General features: G+C 38.2%; 1 protein-coding gene across 2 annotated transcripts; it reads right to left on the reverse strand.

The window, feature by feature from the left end:
* Window positions 1–239: 239 nt before the first annotated feature.
* ddi2 (DNA-damage inducible protein 2) lies at window positions 240–11,259 on the reverse strand. Of its 2 annotated transcripts, XM_007254283.4 has the most exons (10): window positions 10,842–11,258; window positions 9,954–10,098; window positions 8,761–9,000; window positions 8,534–8,660; window positions 7,679–7,806; window positions 7,462–7,590; window positions 6,644–6,747; window positions 6,198–6,390; window positions 4,602–4,652; window positions 3,522–3,616 (listed from the first exon to the last, which is right to left on the reverse strand). In XM_007254283.4, the coding sequence occupies exons 1-9, from the start codon at window positions 10,977–10,979 to the stop codon at window positions 4,642–4,644; spliced, it is 1,215 nt and encodes a 404-aa protein (XP_007254345.2). In that variant the 5' UTR covers window positions 10,980–11,258; the 3' UTR covers window positions 3,522–3,616; window positions 4,602–4,641. The 2 variants fall into 2 exon arrangements, with proteins under 2 accessions (XP_007254344.3, XP_007254345.2); XM_007254282.4 differs by lacking the exon at window positions 4,602–4,652 and having other exon boundaries at window positions 240–3,616; window positions 10,842–11,259.
* Between the last annotated feature and the right edge of the window lie 3,528 nt (window positions 11,260–14,787).

Genomic DNA, 14,787 nt, shown 5'->3' on the forward strand with positions numbered 1-14,787 from the left:
CAGAAAAACAGAAATGGCTGAAATAACAAAAAAGATGCAGAGCTTTCAGACCTCAAATAATGCAAAGAATGGGGATGTGGATAGGTTTCAATCAGGCTGTATCTGAACACTGCAAATTTACTCCATTGCTGTTTGCAAAACCGCTCTTTCTTTCTTAACATGCGCAATTTTAAATAAAATTTATTAAGCAACTATATTAAAATACCTAAAGAATATTTAGTAAAAGTAATATTGGTTGATTATTATTTATTGGGTTTTCTTCAGATCCTACAAAACACATTTACACTTTATAAAGAATCACTTTTTCTTTATTTGGTTTTTAAACTGTATACAAGATCAAACTAAATGTAATTAAAAGTTTAAACACAGTTGATACAGAACCCAGAGGCTACCCCCACCAACCCCCCTCAAAAAAAAAAAAAAAAAAGATTAGACATGATGCAACACAGCTGGGCAGGGACTGACAGAATTTATCAACATCACTGTAGTCAAGACAAAAAAAATGCTGAATTAAGAGAATGAAAAATGAATGACATCACCCAATGCCAAATAATTAAAGATGTTTCAAGGCAGATGGACCAAAAACAATACCAAACCCCAAACTTTGCTCCACTCTTTAGGTGTATTTGTTAGCACTGAAGTCTACTTTAAATCCCTGAAAGTAAAGATGTCTGGTGATAAAATAAAGCCCATCAAAAGCTTTAGAACTGATATCGATTCCCCTTCCTCTCACAATGCATTACTATGTATCCAATGATTACAGAAAAAAAACATGCTGACAACACTTAATAACGCTTTCTTCATCACACACATGGAAAAATGGTTTATGAAGTCAAATTAGACAAATCTATTGTTTAATATTGAAGGCAACCAATTCAAACATGACAACCCCGACAATTATCAAGTTATACAGGATTGGCAAATATTAAATAATTAGAATATAGAAACCAAAGTGAAATGGAAAGTACAATATTTAATTATTATTGCAGGTTACAAAAGGGAGAAATTCCCATAGATGCACTTTTTGTTAAAAGATCATTTTCAATAATTATGTCTAGTTAAAGAATCACTATGCCAATTCACCATTGTAAATCTTTTTGTCGCCATAAATGTAAACCACTTGGGAAACTTGCTCTAGATGCACTTTTAAAAGGTCTTCAGCTTTAAACAGCTATACATCAGGCACATTGTTTAGTTTGTCCACATAGTAAAAGATAAAACTGACAGAAGAACCAGTTTACTGTACATCCATATTTTCAAAAACATAGCCCATAATTTAAGTATGTCTGCTTACAGATTTCCAAAGACTGCTTAATATATGCACCATAACCTGTGTTTAGAATAAAAACAAAAAAAGTACAACGAGGTAAGGGATAATTGTGTGGACACAGAAAATTACGTTTAACTAAAAAATATCCATTATTCAGATATCCGCTTATCTTCAAGACCATTCTAATTAGGGCTTTTTTCATACTCCATAAAATGTATCATACTTCATCTTAAAACTATAAATCAGCAGTCGGCAGCTTCACTGCATGGGCAAAGCAACGACTTGTTTTACATGCTAAGTAAAATTAGCATAAAATTATTGTTGAAAGAACAGGCAAGACAATGATGTCTGTCAAAAGGGTTATCTAAACTTATTTAAACCATACTATTTAAACCAGCAGCTTTTTAGAACTTCGCAAAGGTAACATGCAAAACTCAGAAGGAGGTGAAAAAGTTTACACCAGCAAAGCAGAGAATATCCTTTACAGCTCCTTCAAGACCATTGTGTGTGTGGGGAACTATGAATGAATTAATCAAATTCTAGAAACAAAACTATAAACAAATAAGGGGATATGGCATTAATACGAAAGGCTCAGAAACCAATTGATGCTGCCATTACATAAATGTAATGAATTTTAAGTGGGCACAGTGATCTTTCTGGCCAGGAGCACCAAAAGGGCGAGTTCCACACTACCATCGGCCTGGTCAAGTGCCTCAGCTGCCTCAAGAGACGAGAACCCCGCCGCCTGTATCCTCTCAATATGCTCTGCAGGATACTGTCTCGTTAAGGTCAGTGCGGAAGGCTGGATGGAGTCTGCAAAGGGGAGAGGAGTCGACTCGGGGGCTTGTGTCGAAAGATGACTGGATGCTACAGGCACAAGGCTGGAATTGTCTGCGGAGGAGCCACATGCTACGGACAGGGGGCGCTGCTGTGATGGTTCAGCTGAGTTGGGGGGATCGGGGCTAGAGTTTGCATCTCCACTTTCCTGCTGACTTTCAGGAGCCTCTGTGAACTCAAAAAAACCCTGTACCGGAGTTGCTCTTTTTGGCTCCGAGACACTTCCACCCCCGTTTCCACCCACCTGATATTCTTCAGGGTTATATGAAGGAGACTGTGACGTGTCTTGTTCAATTCTGGTATTCTCCACTTCATTCGTTTGTTTATCGTCCTGCCCTTGAGAGCTTAAGGTAGGTGTGTCTATAGTTCCACCCCCTGCTTGAACAGCATGTTCAGATTTGGCAAAAGTTGTTTCATTGGTAGCGGCAGTGCGAGAAAAAGATGATTCAACAGCTGAGTCCAGACTAGCATGATCTTCTGTGGTAAGAACCTGGTCCACACCTTCAGAATCTTGTCTTGTTAAAGTGGTATGAGAAGCAGATGGAGAGAACTGTTCACAAGCCTGAGGATGACTGTTGGACATCAGAAGTTCATGAAGCTCCTTCAGGGCCTGAGCCAGGGAAGGAATGCAGTCAACCCCTGACTGGTCCCTCTCTGAGGGCACTGCACTCTTTGAGACAGACCTAGCATCCGTATTCTTCTCCATCTCTGAGTGAATAGGAGGCAGCTCAGAAGAACTGGATGGACCTGCAAGGCTGTGATGAGGGGTCAGCTCTGAAACAGGTGTAGAGTCATGTACTTGATTGTTTGCAACATCTTTCATAATGCTGTCTTGTTCTTTTTCTAGGAGCTGATCAGGAATGTCAAGACCTGTTTTTGCATCAGTAGAATCTAGCATGTCCATTTCCTCCAGCTGAGCTCCTGCCTGGGAGCTTGTATTTAGGTGGGTAAATGGAGATTCCGTGTCTTTTTTCTCTTGTAAGGGAATGTCCTCCCTAACGTCTGCATCCAACTGACTCACGGACTCACCACAAGTTACAAGGTTTGTCACTTCATTGTCCTTTGACACAGTACTAGAGAGTGGTTCCTGAGCAGGAAGAATGGGTGGGATAAGATCTTCTGTTGCCTCGCTGGTAGGCAATGCAGTATCAGTCACATGTTGGGACTGAGGTTCAAAGGCATCAACCAGTCCACGGACAGGATTGTGAGGGGAAGGCTCAGCCAATAACTGAGGTGGGGATGACACAGGCTCTTCTTGGAGATAAGGTGGGTGGTATTCAGCCATGCCAGGGCTAACAGACGGATGTGGCTTACTTTCTCCCTGGGTTAGGGATGGACTGAATAATGTCTCTGATGGCTGTTGTGTGGAGGATGGGGCAGACTTGGAGCGGTCAAGGGCGACACTCCGAGTATGACTTGTGGCAGGTGAAGAGCTTGTGGGCATGTTGTAAGGTTTGCAAAGAGACAGTGGTGGGGACTGTGGTGAGGTAGTTTTTCCATCTGCAGTATCTACCAGGGAAGCCAAAACAAAGATAATGTTTACATGTGCATCATAAGATTGATGTCAGTGTCGGGCAAAATCATGCAGCAGAAATCACATGCATTGCAAACCATGCACATTATTATAAACAAAGCATGGATATCATTACATTTTATTCAGTGAAACTCAGCATCCCACTTGGAATATTTCTAAATTTGACCAAAAATGTTAAGAAAAAGAGACCAGTCATTGGTTGAGACATGGAGAATGGGAGTTTGCTTAACATGGAGCCTATTTACAGAACTACCTAAAAATAAAAACATTTGTTTATGCATTAATAGCCTAATAATTGATGTCTTATCAGTAATTTGAAGTTGTTTTTTAAATGTTAATTTAACAGTAAGTTTTCATTCATAGAGATGGAAATCTGACCTTGTGTGACTAGAAAAGACTGCTAAGCAGTGTTGCCAAAATGGCTGCTGTGTGAACAGACTTGCTTGTAAGGACTTTGATTAAAACACATTACAAGCAGAATATGTTCTTTATAAAAAAATACAAAATTATTGGTCAGAATTAGCTGCTTTAATACAGACATTAATATCATACTGCATTTACCAGCAAAGCTTATTCCTTGCTGCTGTAATCAGGCCACTGCAGACAGTTGTAGAATGCAGCTAGTTAGATAAGCTGTGGACAAGGAGAATTTGTTTGGCAAAATTTGGAGTCAAAAGTCAAAGAGCATTAAAAATATCAACCTGAGCCAAGTTCAGTGCACACAGAAGCATTCTAACGTAATCTCATTCTAATGTTTTCATTTCCTATTTCCTATTCCTATTGAATAAAAATATATTAAATAATATGGATTATTCAGATGTTCCTGATTTATCTCTATTCATTTTGAGGCAAATTATAAATAAAAACCCACAAAAATCTTGGGATGTTTATGAGAAACTGAATGAAATACTATGAGTGATAAGGCAGAGCATATCCCATGCCCTTGTGTGACTGCTGTACCTGGTAGACAGGGCCCTCTCCAGCTGTTTGTCCATATGCATCAGTTCTGTCCTGCACATGGTTAGAACACAAACACCACACAAGGCATGCAAAGGGGAGCAGATGTTTAGCAAACACACACATTCAGAGAGTGAGAGTGAGTGTGAGTGAGAGAGAGAGAGAGAGAGAGAGAGAGAGAGAGGGAGAGAGGGGGGGGGGGGGGGGAGAGAGAGAGAGAGAGAGAGAGAACACTCTATAAAATCTCACAAAGATGTTATACAGTATGAGGTACTTAAATTTGACCATAACTTTTTAAGATATGGCAGATTTGGTCAATTTTGTCATCATTTTGTAGTTGGCGCCATGTTTTTTATGCCCATATCTGAGGTTCTGTGTCCAAGCTGAATGAATGCTATGCCTGGAATGAATAGGTCTTTCAGAAACCTGCCTCAATCACATTCTGTGGTAAATAAATATGTTCAGAACCCCGTACACGTTCCAACTAAACATCACTGGTTCCTCTGAATTATGATATTGTTAAAGGGTCAGAATCAGAATAATGCTAGCTTTTAACTAATGCATTGTGACAATGTACTACAACAACACACCAAACTTCTCTCATTGGTTTTAACCGCAAAATAAACTTAATCAGAATCTTTATAAGAGAAACAAAACACTGCACTATACGCCCACATTAATAACCCGCTGTAAAATCCAGAGTGACTGGGAAGTAAACAGGCTAGATGAGTAGATCTTGTCCAGCGCAGCATGTTGTCATTCGAGTTTAATGGTCTAGCTGGTCTATCAGTATAACCAGTGTGTTGGATCTGTATGATCAGTACTCATATCTATGGAGTAGTGCATAGAACAGCCACCTATAATTAAACACGCTAACAGCAATCGGCACAGCTACACTGGTGATACAGTGTTAAAAGGTTGGTTCTGGAGTAACACTGTGCTGCTTGTTGTAGTATTGTTTTCCTGCTGTAACACACCCAGTTGTTTAGAAGTAAAATGCACACAAAAAAAAAAGGCTTCTGAACATATTTACCACAGAATTTGATAGGAGGTGATAAAAGGGGATTTTTTGAAATGCCATATTAGTCTGGACATATAGAAATTCAGCTTAAATATAGAACCCCACATATGGGCATATGAAGAACACAGAACGACACACAACGTTAGCCGTATATAGGGCTCAGGGTTTTAGCCATGTTTCCTTTTCCTTTAATTTAGTTTATGCCTAAAAGGACTAAAAAAAACATTACCTCATACTGTACATTTGTACATTTGGTGAGCTTGGTATGGTTACTAATGCTGCACAGCAAACAGAGCAAACTCAAAAAACATTGGCGAAAAAAAAGCCATGACTACATCTAATTTTTTTTTTTGGAAGCGTGTAGTAAATATAACTAAACTAATCCAATTATCATGTTTGACAATTCAATAAATATATCATTCTTTTTTCTAACTGTTAAATATGTCATTTGTTCTTTCTTATGCTTTCTACATTCCCATTAAGTCCTAAAAACTGAACCCATAACTGTGTCCACGCACAGTGCATAAACGTATCTGTTGTGTAAAACATGCTAGCTTGGCTCTATACATGCAACTTACCACTGTCCTGTATAGATCTGTGTAGTGCCTCTGCTAGCTCTTGGTCTGCAATTTCTTCAGGTCTGGCTTCATCTCGCCCCTCTGCCCCGTATGCCAGTCTGGCACAGTCAGGCAGTTCTGCCTCAGGCAAGAAGCGTGTCTCTGTACCTGTCGTGCCAATCAGGAGCACGCTCTTCTTCAGATCAATGGAGCACTGAAACAACATATGCAGACAGTATGAGATAAGAGCACTTGGTTTGTCAAAAAATTAACAAATCATAAATTAAATTATACTATGCCATACTTACTAAACTATTATAGCAAACAACGCCATTAAATGCGATGTTATTATTTAAAAAAATACATAAAAAAATAACATATCAATTTCAAGAAAACTGTATTCTGTGCAGTGTAAAGGTCTATAGCTTCCCCATTACAGTTAAATAGTCCTGAATTTAAGAACAAACCTGGTGTCTCTTTAGCATGTCAAGTCCTAGCAGCATATCCATAGGCTGATCTTCCAAAATTGAGAAGGAGCATGGCAGGAAATCCCCTTCAATCTGCACCTGAGCTGGACCACACAGGCACAACAAAAGACGCAAAATCGTCAATGAACACAAAGTGAAATATACAAAACATTAAATAAAAAGGCAAAATTGGAAAAGTAAAACCTCTTTAAAGGGATGGTTTCATGGACAGGGATTAAGACTAGTCTTATATTATGTTTCCCTTTCAATGGAAAATCATCATTCAAAATTCTGTGTAGTCCAAGACTAGCCCTAATTCCAGGCTGGAAAACTGCTCCTAAATGTTTACTGTAAATTACATTTATTTGCCTTAGTTCACCATAGCTAAGATTTTTACTTTTCAAGTTAGCACACATAACGACATTACAATATTTGACATTCTTTGCTGTGGTGTATGATTATTTATTTTTATATATTTTTTTATTAATTAAATAACTATATACTATCAGGGGGCTATTCCATGAAGCGAGCTTATAAAAGCCAGGCTTATCTGAGTAAGCCCCTTTTAGGTCAGCCAAACAGTTCACTAATTACATTCCACCAACAAGATCCGGCTGAGATCAGTTCCCACCCAGTCCAACTCGGCTTCAGAAATCGGGGTTCACACATGCTCTGTAGTTTTTAAGACGCCCCGAGATGTCGGTGATTTTCTACTGTCCATAGGAACAGGAAAAGCTTAGGTAAAGAAATATTTAAGTAAATGGACCTAATGGATCCCATCATAATAGATCTAGAACTTCTCTAAGATTAAGCCATACCCAAATGTACTCTGCCAATGATCTTTTGTGTGCCCACGCCTTTTGCAATCCCAGCCCACCGACGGTCTACGAGACGCATGATGTTACACCGCTCCGCACAGGCTTGACTCATAATGGTCATCTGAGCTCCTAGGGAGAAAATAGTGTTAGCAATAATTACACATTTAACTAGTTAAATAACAAATCTAGGTCTGCAACAAAGAGCTTCATTATCTACCTGAGTCAACAAAGGCCTTAACAGGGTGTCCATTGACTATGCAGTTAATATAAAGCATGACCACCTGGCCAAAACTCTCGGGTGCCTCTTCCATTGCTATGGTCATGTTTTCTTCTATATTATGCTGCCTGGAAACAACAATATTTTTGTTTACAGAAACACAATTTTGTAAATACACAAAACTCAAACATGTGATAAAGTAATTCAACAAAAAGTTAATATGGTTCACAATGCACAATACATTTGTATGGCATTTAAAAGCCATGTTCATACTTTTACCGAAACAAGATAATAATGGTAAAGAGAAACAGACAAGGAACAACAGTTAAAATGATCATTTATAAATACAAGACGTATAATATTCCACTGAACAGTATTTGTTTACATTCCTACAACTACAAGTATACTTAACTTGAGTGTAATAAGAGAAAATGCTTTTCAGAATATTGTTCAGTTTTGCCAATTCCATTCTGCTTACTAGGATTCCCCTACACCACACAATGTCACAAGTGCTTTGAGGGTTAAGGTTAGCATTCCTCCAAGACAATCAAAACCAACTAATAGCAAATAAGTAAAAGAAAAATTGAACAGTCTTTCACTTCTAAATACTTGTGCATTGTGTATCTGTCCACACTGCTCAGTGTATAGGAGTAGTGTTGGCAGGCATACTATAAGCATGCTGTGCAAACCCTAGGTGCTGAAACCTTTGTTTTATCTGTGTGTGTCAAATGTCTATTTTACAGGAGTGTCATCTGACCTTTCTCCTTTTTAAAGACAGCCATACATTAGCAGCATGAAAACTTTACTAAATTTGTCTGACTACATGGAAACCTGGACAGTAAAACTGTTTCATACCTGATGTCCTCTTCAATCTTGGCCTGAGCCTCCAGATCAAAGGGGTCAGCTGTGAGGAGTCTGATTCTTTCTTGCTCTCTTTTAGCCCGATCCTGCTGCTGCTCCACCAGCACTTTTGTGAAGCGTTCTAAGAGAGTGAAATTGGTTCAATTACTAACATGCTGACACAAAGAAGAAAACATACTTTGACCACAATTACTTAAAAGTTACAGAAATGTTGCCTTTACCAAGGTCTCCACTCAACAGGGCCTCGGCCAGAGGTGGGTTACGTTCCTTCAGCAGAGAGAGCTCATGTGGATTGGCAAGCAACATATCACGTAAAAGGGTGGGGTTGTCCAAACCCTGAGGAGAAGAGGCAGGGGAAGTGGCCTGTGGTGTTTGGGCAGCACTGGGTTGCTGTCTGGTGGAGCGTTGGTTTGAGGAGGTACCGGGTACTGCGATGGAGCTGAAATCAATGCGCGGCAGTCCTGTCAAGTTAAACAAAATGGTTATCTGGACTTGTCTCTGGCCTAAAGTTTTGTGATGGAACAATTCCTCCATCAGTTATTCCACTTCAAACTGTATAGCTTTTAAACACAGACATAAACCTTATTGACAAGAACAGAAAATTAAATGTGTCGGGTAACGAAGTACAAATACTTTGTTACCTTAAAAATGTATAAATCGTTTCATCCGGATAGAGCGAATTTGATTATGGTTGGATGAGAAGTATAAACATATACCATTCCGACACCCTATTGGTTTGTCCTTAATGGATTCCACCCCCTATATTTACTGTTACTTTTATACTTGAGGTAGTTTTGAAACCAGCACATTTCACAGTTTCACTTGAGTAAAACGTTTTAGTTGATATTTCAAACACAAACGTTTTTTTTTTTTTGCGATAACCATACTCTTGGCGATATGACAAAACATTAAAAAATATATATCAAGAATACACTAATGCAACAAAATAAAAATGTAATATTATTATTGGATACAATATGATATGGCAGACCCCTAACTGAGATAATTGAAAAAATGCAAGAATTTGAGATTCAGATTTGTAACAGAGGTCAATGATCCAGAATGTTATGATAGTAATAATGCACTCCAAATATCTACATATATCCAGGTTTAAAGTAAAATAAATGATACTGCACATATATAGACTGTCTCTAGTAGATATACAATGGGAAATGAGAACAGTGTAATTTTTTTTCTTTTGCTAAAAACAGTAAAAAAAAAAAAAAAGCAAAACCTTGATGTGATAATTAGGAGTGGGTGATTTGGCACGATATTTCAGGATGTAACATAGTTCACAATATTCAAAAATGTTGGCGATATTATTGCGTACGATACGATATGGCACACCCCTACTTCTACCTGAGTAATGGATGTGAACACTTGACACCTTTGACACCTTTGACAAGAAGGCTACCTGGGAAGGAAGGCTGAGCTGCTGCTGCTGCTGCTGGTGGTGGTCTTCTGTCTGCTTGTCTTAACACCAACACATCTCCATCCTTTAGTCCATAATTCCCCAGGGCCCGGGTGAGGTCTCTCAAAGGTTGCTCTGCATAGGAGATCTAAAGGCAAGAAGAATTACTTGAAAAGATTTAAAGGAAAGCTATCATTACAAATGAACTAGCGTGTGTGTGTTCCAGAAGCTTCAGAATACACGCTCCTCATCTCCTAAACCAGAAAAAGTACAAATGAAAGTAAACAGCTCATTTCGTCTAAGGGATATTAGCTAACGCTAGGTTATTTAACTCGTGTGGCAACCCAAGCACTTTCAGTTTCACAGCAGTTTCTTAGCTCGTCTTGCAAGTCCAGAAACTGTTGAAAACTCAAACAAAACAAATAAATTAGAATAGTGAATTAATTATTAGCTATATCGTTACATGTTAAATAGCAGCTATGTAAACAAACAGCTCTAGCTCTAGGTTATCTACTAGCTTAGCTAGCTAGTTAGCTTATTTTGCTAACCTGGTAATGTAGCTAAATAGCTAGCAGTCGTTAGCTTTGGTTAGTTAGCTTGTTAAACACCCATGAAATACATTTTGCTGACTCGTCATAAAGTCGACTACACACTTCTTCAATTTGTTAAAATGTTCATGAGGCTATAGCGTTGCGTTAGCTGGGTTTCTCAACGCTAGCACGCTATTAATAGCACGGCATGCCGGTTTAACTGTGTGTGTGTGTGTGTGTATATATGAGTGTAGCTAGCTAACAGCTAGCTAACGTTAACATTAGTTAAAGGCACTCCGCTAGCTTTATACTTGGCTTGCTGACGGTTTTTGTAGTTACTACATTTTTAAACATGGCTTACCAGAATCTCCCCGGCAGGTATTCCTGATTCAAGCTCACACAGAGCCACGAAATCCCTGAGTTCAAGCTCCGGAGAGACTTCCAGGGCGAAAGTTGTCTCGGAGCGGTCCCTCGGTGCGCAAAACACGGTCAGCAGCATCGCGCCTGCCTGCAGTCAGTGGAACCCACTACGGCGGAGAGCACAGCGACTACCCCCCTTCCTTTCGATCACTGATTTAACTGCTGTAGTACTTCGATAATACAGCGAGAGTGCTGGCTTAACAGAATCTGATCCGTCCTGTGTTGCCTTATAATAACGTAAACATGGACACACGACTTCTCCGGCAGTTAAAGACGCTAGCCGCCCAACCTGCAGCTCCTCTCTCAGCCTGGCTCTCCGCTTCCTCTCGGCGTGAGTACCGCGATCTGAATCAGAGGGGGCGCTCCAGCCACGGGGATTTCACACGACTCTGCGGAGAACCGCTGATCTCCACACATCACTCCATCAGAAACTAATCACAGCCCATGCTATATAAACTGCAGGAGGAGGGTTCAATGTTCAGCATCGTGAAACCAAGACCCATAGAATAATGTTCATAATACAGGTCACTGGCACACCAAAATAATAGTACTTAGCCAAGTTAACCCTCTATGGCACAGTATTGCTCTTAGGCAACAAAAACAAAAATATTTTTGGTTATTACACTATACCATACTGTACCTTATTTTTAACATGTAATTATTAGTTTAGCTAGTTAGTACTTATTTATACTTATTATATTTTTTGTATTATATTTTATTATATTTTGTATATATCTTATTATATTTGTACTTATTATATTTTTTAACATAATGTTTTGGGCTGTAATTTTTCTGTTTTTATATTCTTACTATATATTTTTGTAAGCCTACTAAAACTACTAAAAGTCATTTTTTGTCATTCGTTGCCTACGGGCAACGTTATCCAGTAGAAATGTATATTTCATATATCCACAGGGATCAGTGTACGGTTAAGCAATTTTCTGACTGCATCAAGCTAAATTCGAAAATAGAAAATTGGGTATAAAACTTAACATTATTTTTTTTTTATTCAGTAGAGTGAAAAAGAAATAGAATTTGATAATTTTTTTCAACTAAGGTTATATTGTTTTTCATTTCAGCTTTTGGCACACAGAATTTGAGAAAAAAATGAAAAGGTGAATTTTCTCTTGATTTTCAGATTTGTCCATTTTTGTATCTTTTAACACAAATCTCATGGCATAATTCTTGCAAAAAGCAAAAATGGAAAAATCAGAAAATAAAGAAAAGATAATTTTTTTCTTTCACTTTTCCTTAAAATTCAATTGTAAGGTGAAAAAACTAAAGTTTTTTATTTTTATATTTTTCCTCCTGAAAAGCAATTAATGCCTTGAAGGGTTAATGAAGTTGTTTGCTGCATCAGGCAAAACATACCCATAAGACCCCAGACCCATTTTTTGAATATTGATTCCAATTGCAAACTTAGATCAGATTAATTCAGTAAGCAGCTCATTCATGTTTGATTCTTATTGCTGGCGATTTTAACGTAAAAATCATGATGTAACATAAATGACACAATACCTAACTATTATTAAATGGCTAAATGATTGGAACAGACTTGTAAAATCAAATTATGCACTCTTAAAAGGAGCTAGTTTTATCTCCAGCACTAACCAAGCACACTTTTATACATAAGGTGAGACGAACCAACAGAGATTCTCACACTGTCCTGTAGTGATACTCGCTGGATGTTCAGTATGTCAGATAAAGTAAAGGACATAGGAGTGCTGTAAGGAACTTTAGTCTACTTTAAAAGGGCCCGTGGCTGTTAATTCATATGAATAAGAAAAAATGTGCATTAAGGCAAAACTGACGTACTGTTGATGCTTTTTCCTCATCATATTATATTTCTGTTATTGTGATTACATACAGCAGTAAATACAGCAAATTTGTAACCGCTTTTTGCCTTTGAAAAGCTTTATCAGTTACTCTTACCTGCTCTGCCCTACAAAGCAAAAAGGCAGTAACTGCATTTTTTGGCGAAAATGAGTTATTGTGTTTTTTGTAACATTCAAAGCATTATTTGTCATGTAGCAAAATATCTCATCTCAAATGTGTGTCGTTTTGGAGAAAATTGGTGGGTGTTTGTACAGTAACTACAAAAACTACTAGTAAAGCAAAGCAAAAAGGCAGTAAACGCCATTACTGTATTCTTGCCTTGTAGCGTGACAGTTACTGTCATTCTTTGTTGTATCACTTCACGTAATAATTACGCTGTTGCCACAGCGATGTTACTGTTGCCATAGAGAACACCACGCGGGACTCTTTTGACGCTGCAATTTTACTCTGTGAAACTGCACTTTCTTGTTACGATGGCCCAATCCAGAGGGAAAAAGATGGTGGAACTGGCATTAAAAAGAAAATATCCGGAGTATGGTAAGTAACAACAGCGAATGATTATGACTGATTAGAAACGTATCACAAAAGTTCCTGTCAGCGCTATCAGCTGTTTTCTGTCTGGAGACGTTCCGTGCCCCCTCCCACTCTCCACCCCGCCCCTACAAACTAGTTTATCCTCCCTAACTTTATATTATATGTTCTGTATCTAAGAAAACGTCTTACTTTACAATACACGCAAATTCACTCTAGGATCAGGTTCACGGCGAGCGCGGAGATCCGGTAACGTTAAGTCGGTGTTAGTGACAGTGAGGCTCCGTGCTGGACCCGTGCTGAAGCTAGCTGGCTAACAAGCCTTCTGCGCCCGCAGCACGGTGTGCACAGCGGCACTGTCCCTCCGAGTGGCCGGGTCTCTGTGCTGTGCTCGGCTGGGCTCCTCACATATCACGGCTGAACTTTATATTTATATCTGAGTTTTCTCCCTCACCAGAAAGATCTGTGCTGGGAGGGGTTAAGAAGGGGGGGTTCTGTACACAGTTCTGTAACACTGACTGTAACCCCAATCTAACTTCTGCAACTCCAAGTCGTGCACATTTTCTTCCATCCCATTTCAGACATGAAAAAAGAAAAAAATAGCCTCTTACCTTAAGTTATAATGGACCAAATCAAAATGATTACTGTATGTATTTCATCGTTTGCCCTTTAGTGTGCTCTTTCGCCCTCTTGTGACATAAAAAACAACATTTTTTAGACATATAATTTACACCTGATCACATATATCAGTCTACATATTCACAATGATTTGTGTATTACTTATATTATGTTTGGTTTCATCTAATTTAAAACGCATGTTTAAAGGATGCAAATGTATTTATTATTTATTACAGGTATTTATTTATTATTGTGTTGGCCTAATGAAAGCAATATTTTAGTCAAAGGCCGAATTAATGTACAGAAGGTTCTTTTTAATAAAATGTTGTTCTTTCATTATCCCCTGTTTTTTGACAGTTGTATATGTAACTATTTATTAAATTAATATCAAATAAGCTTATTTACTCGTTTCTATCTATTTTTAAAAAAAAATTATCCTGAGTATTCACTTCATTAATCACTTTTGTGTATTAGGTTCTCAAGGTCCGGAGTCTGAGGTGACAGGGGGTTCCGTGAAAAAGTATGTTTGTGTAGGCTATGACATTTTAAATCAACTTGAAAAACAACTTTGACGATGAACTTGTATTTCAGTGCATCCAGGTTAAAACTAGTGTATATTATGTATTGCAGATAATTCAGATGTGTTTGAGATTAATGAACATAAATTAACTAAGAATACACACTAAGTACACTCCCATAATAGGGCCATATAAAAATATGAACGCTGCTCATTTGGCCCTTGATGCAGCTTGGAAATATTATATTTTTTTAGATGTGATAAACACCAGAAAAAAATCTGAGTGAACTATTAACACCTTAAACGGTTTAATTACATTAGCTGTGGCAACACTGTCTTGCAGGATACAAATGGTTCCAATCAGTACAACTCAAATACAACAAAA

This window comes from Astyanax mexicanus, chromosome 5, assembly GCF_023375975.1.
Source record: "Astyanax mexicanus isolate ESR-SI-001 chromosome 5, AstMex3_surface, whole genome shotgun sequence".
Classification (NCBI taxonomy): Eukaryota; Metazoa; Chordata; class Actinopteri; order Characiformes; family Acestrorhamphidae; genus Astyanax; species Astyanax mexicanus.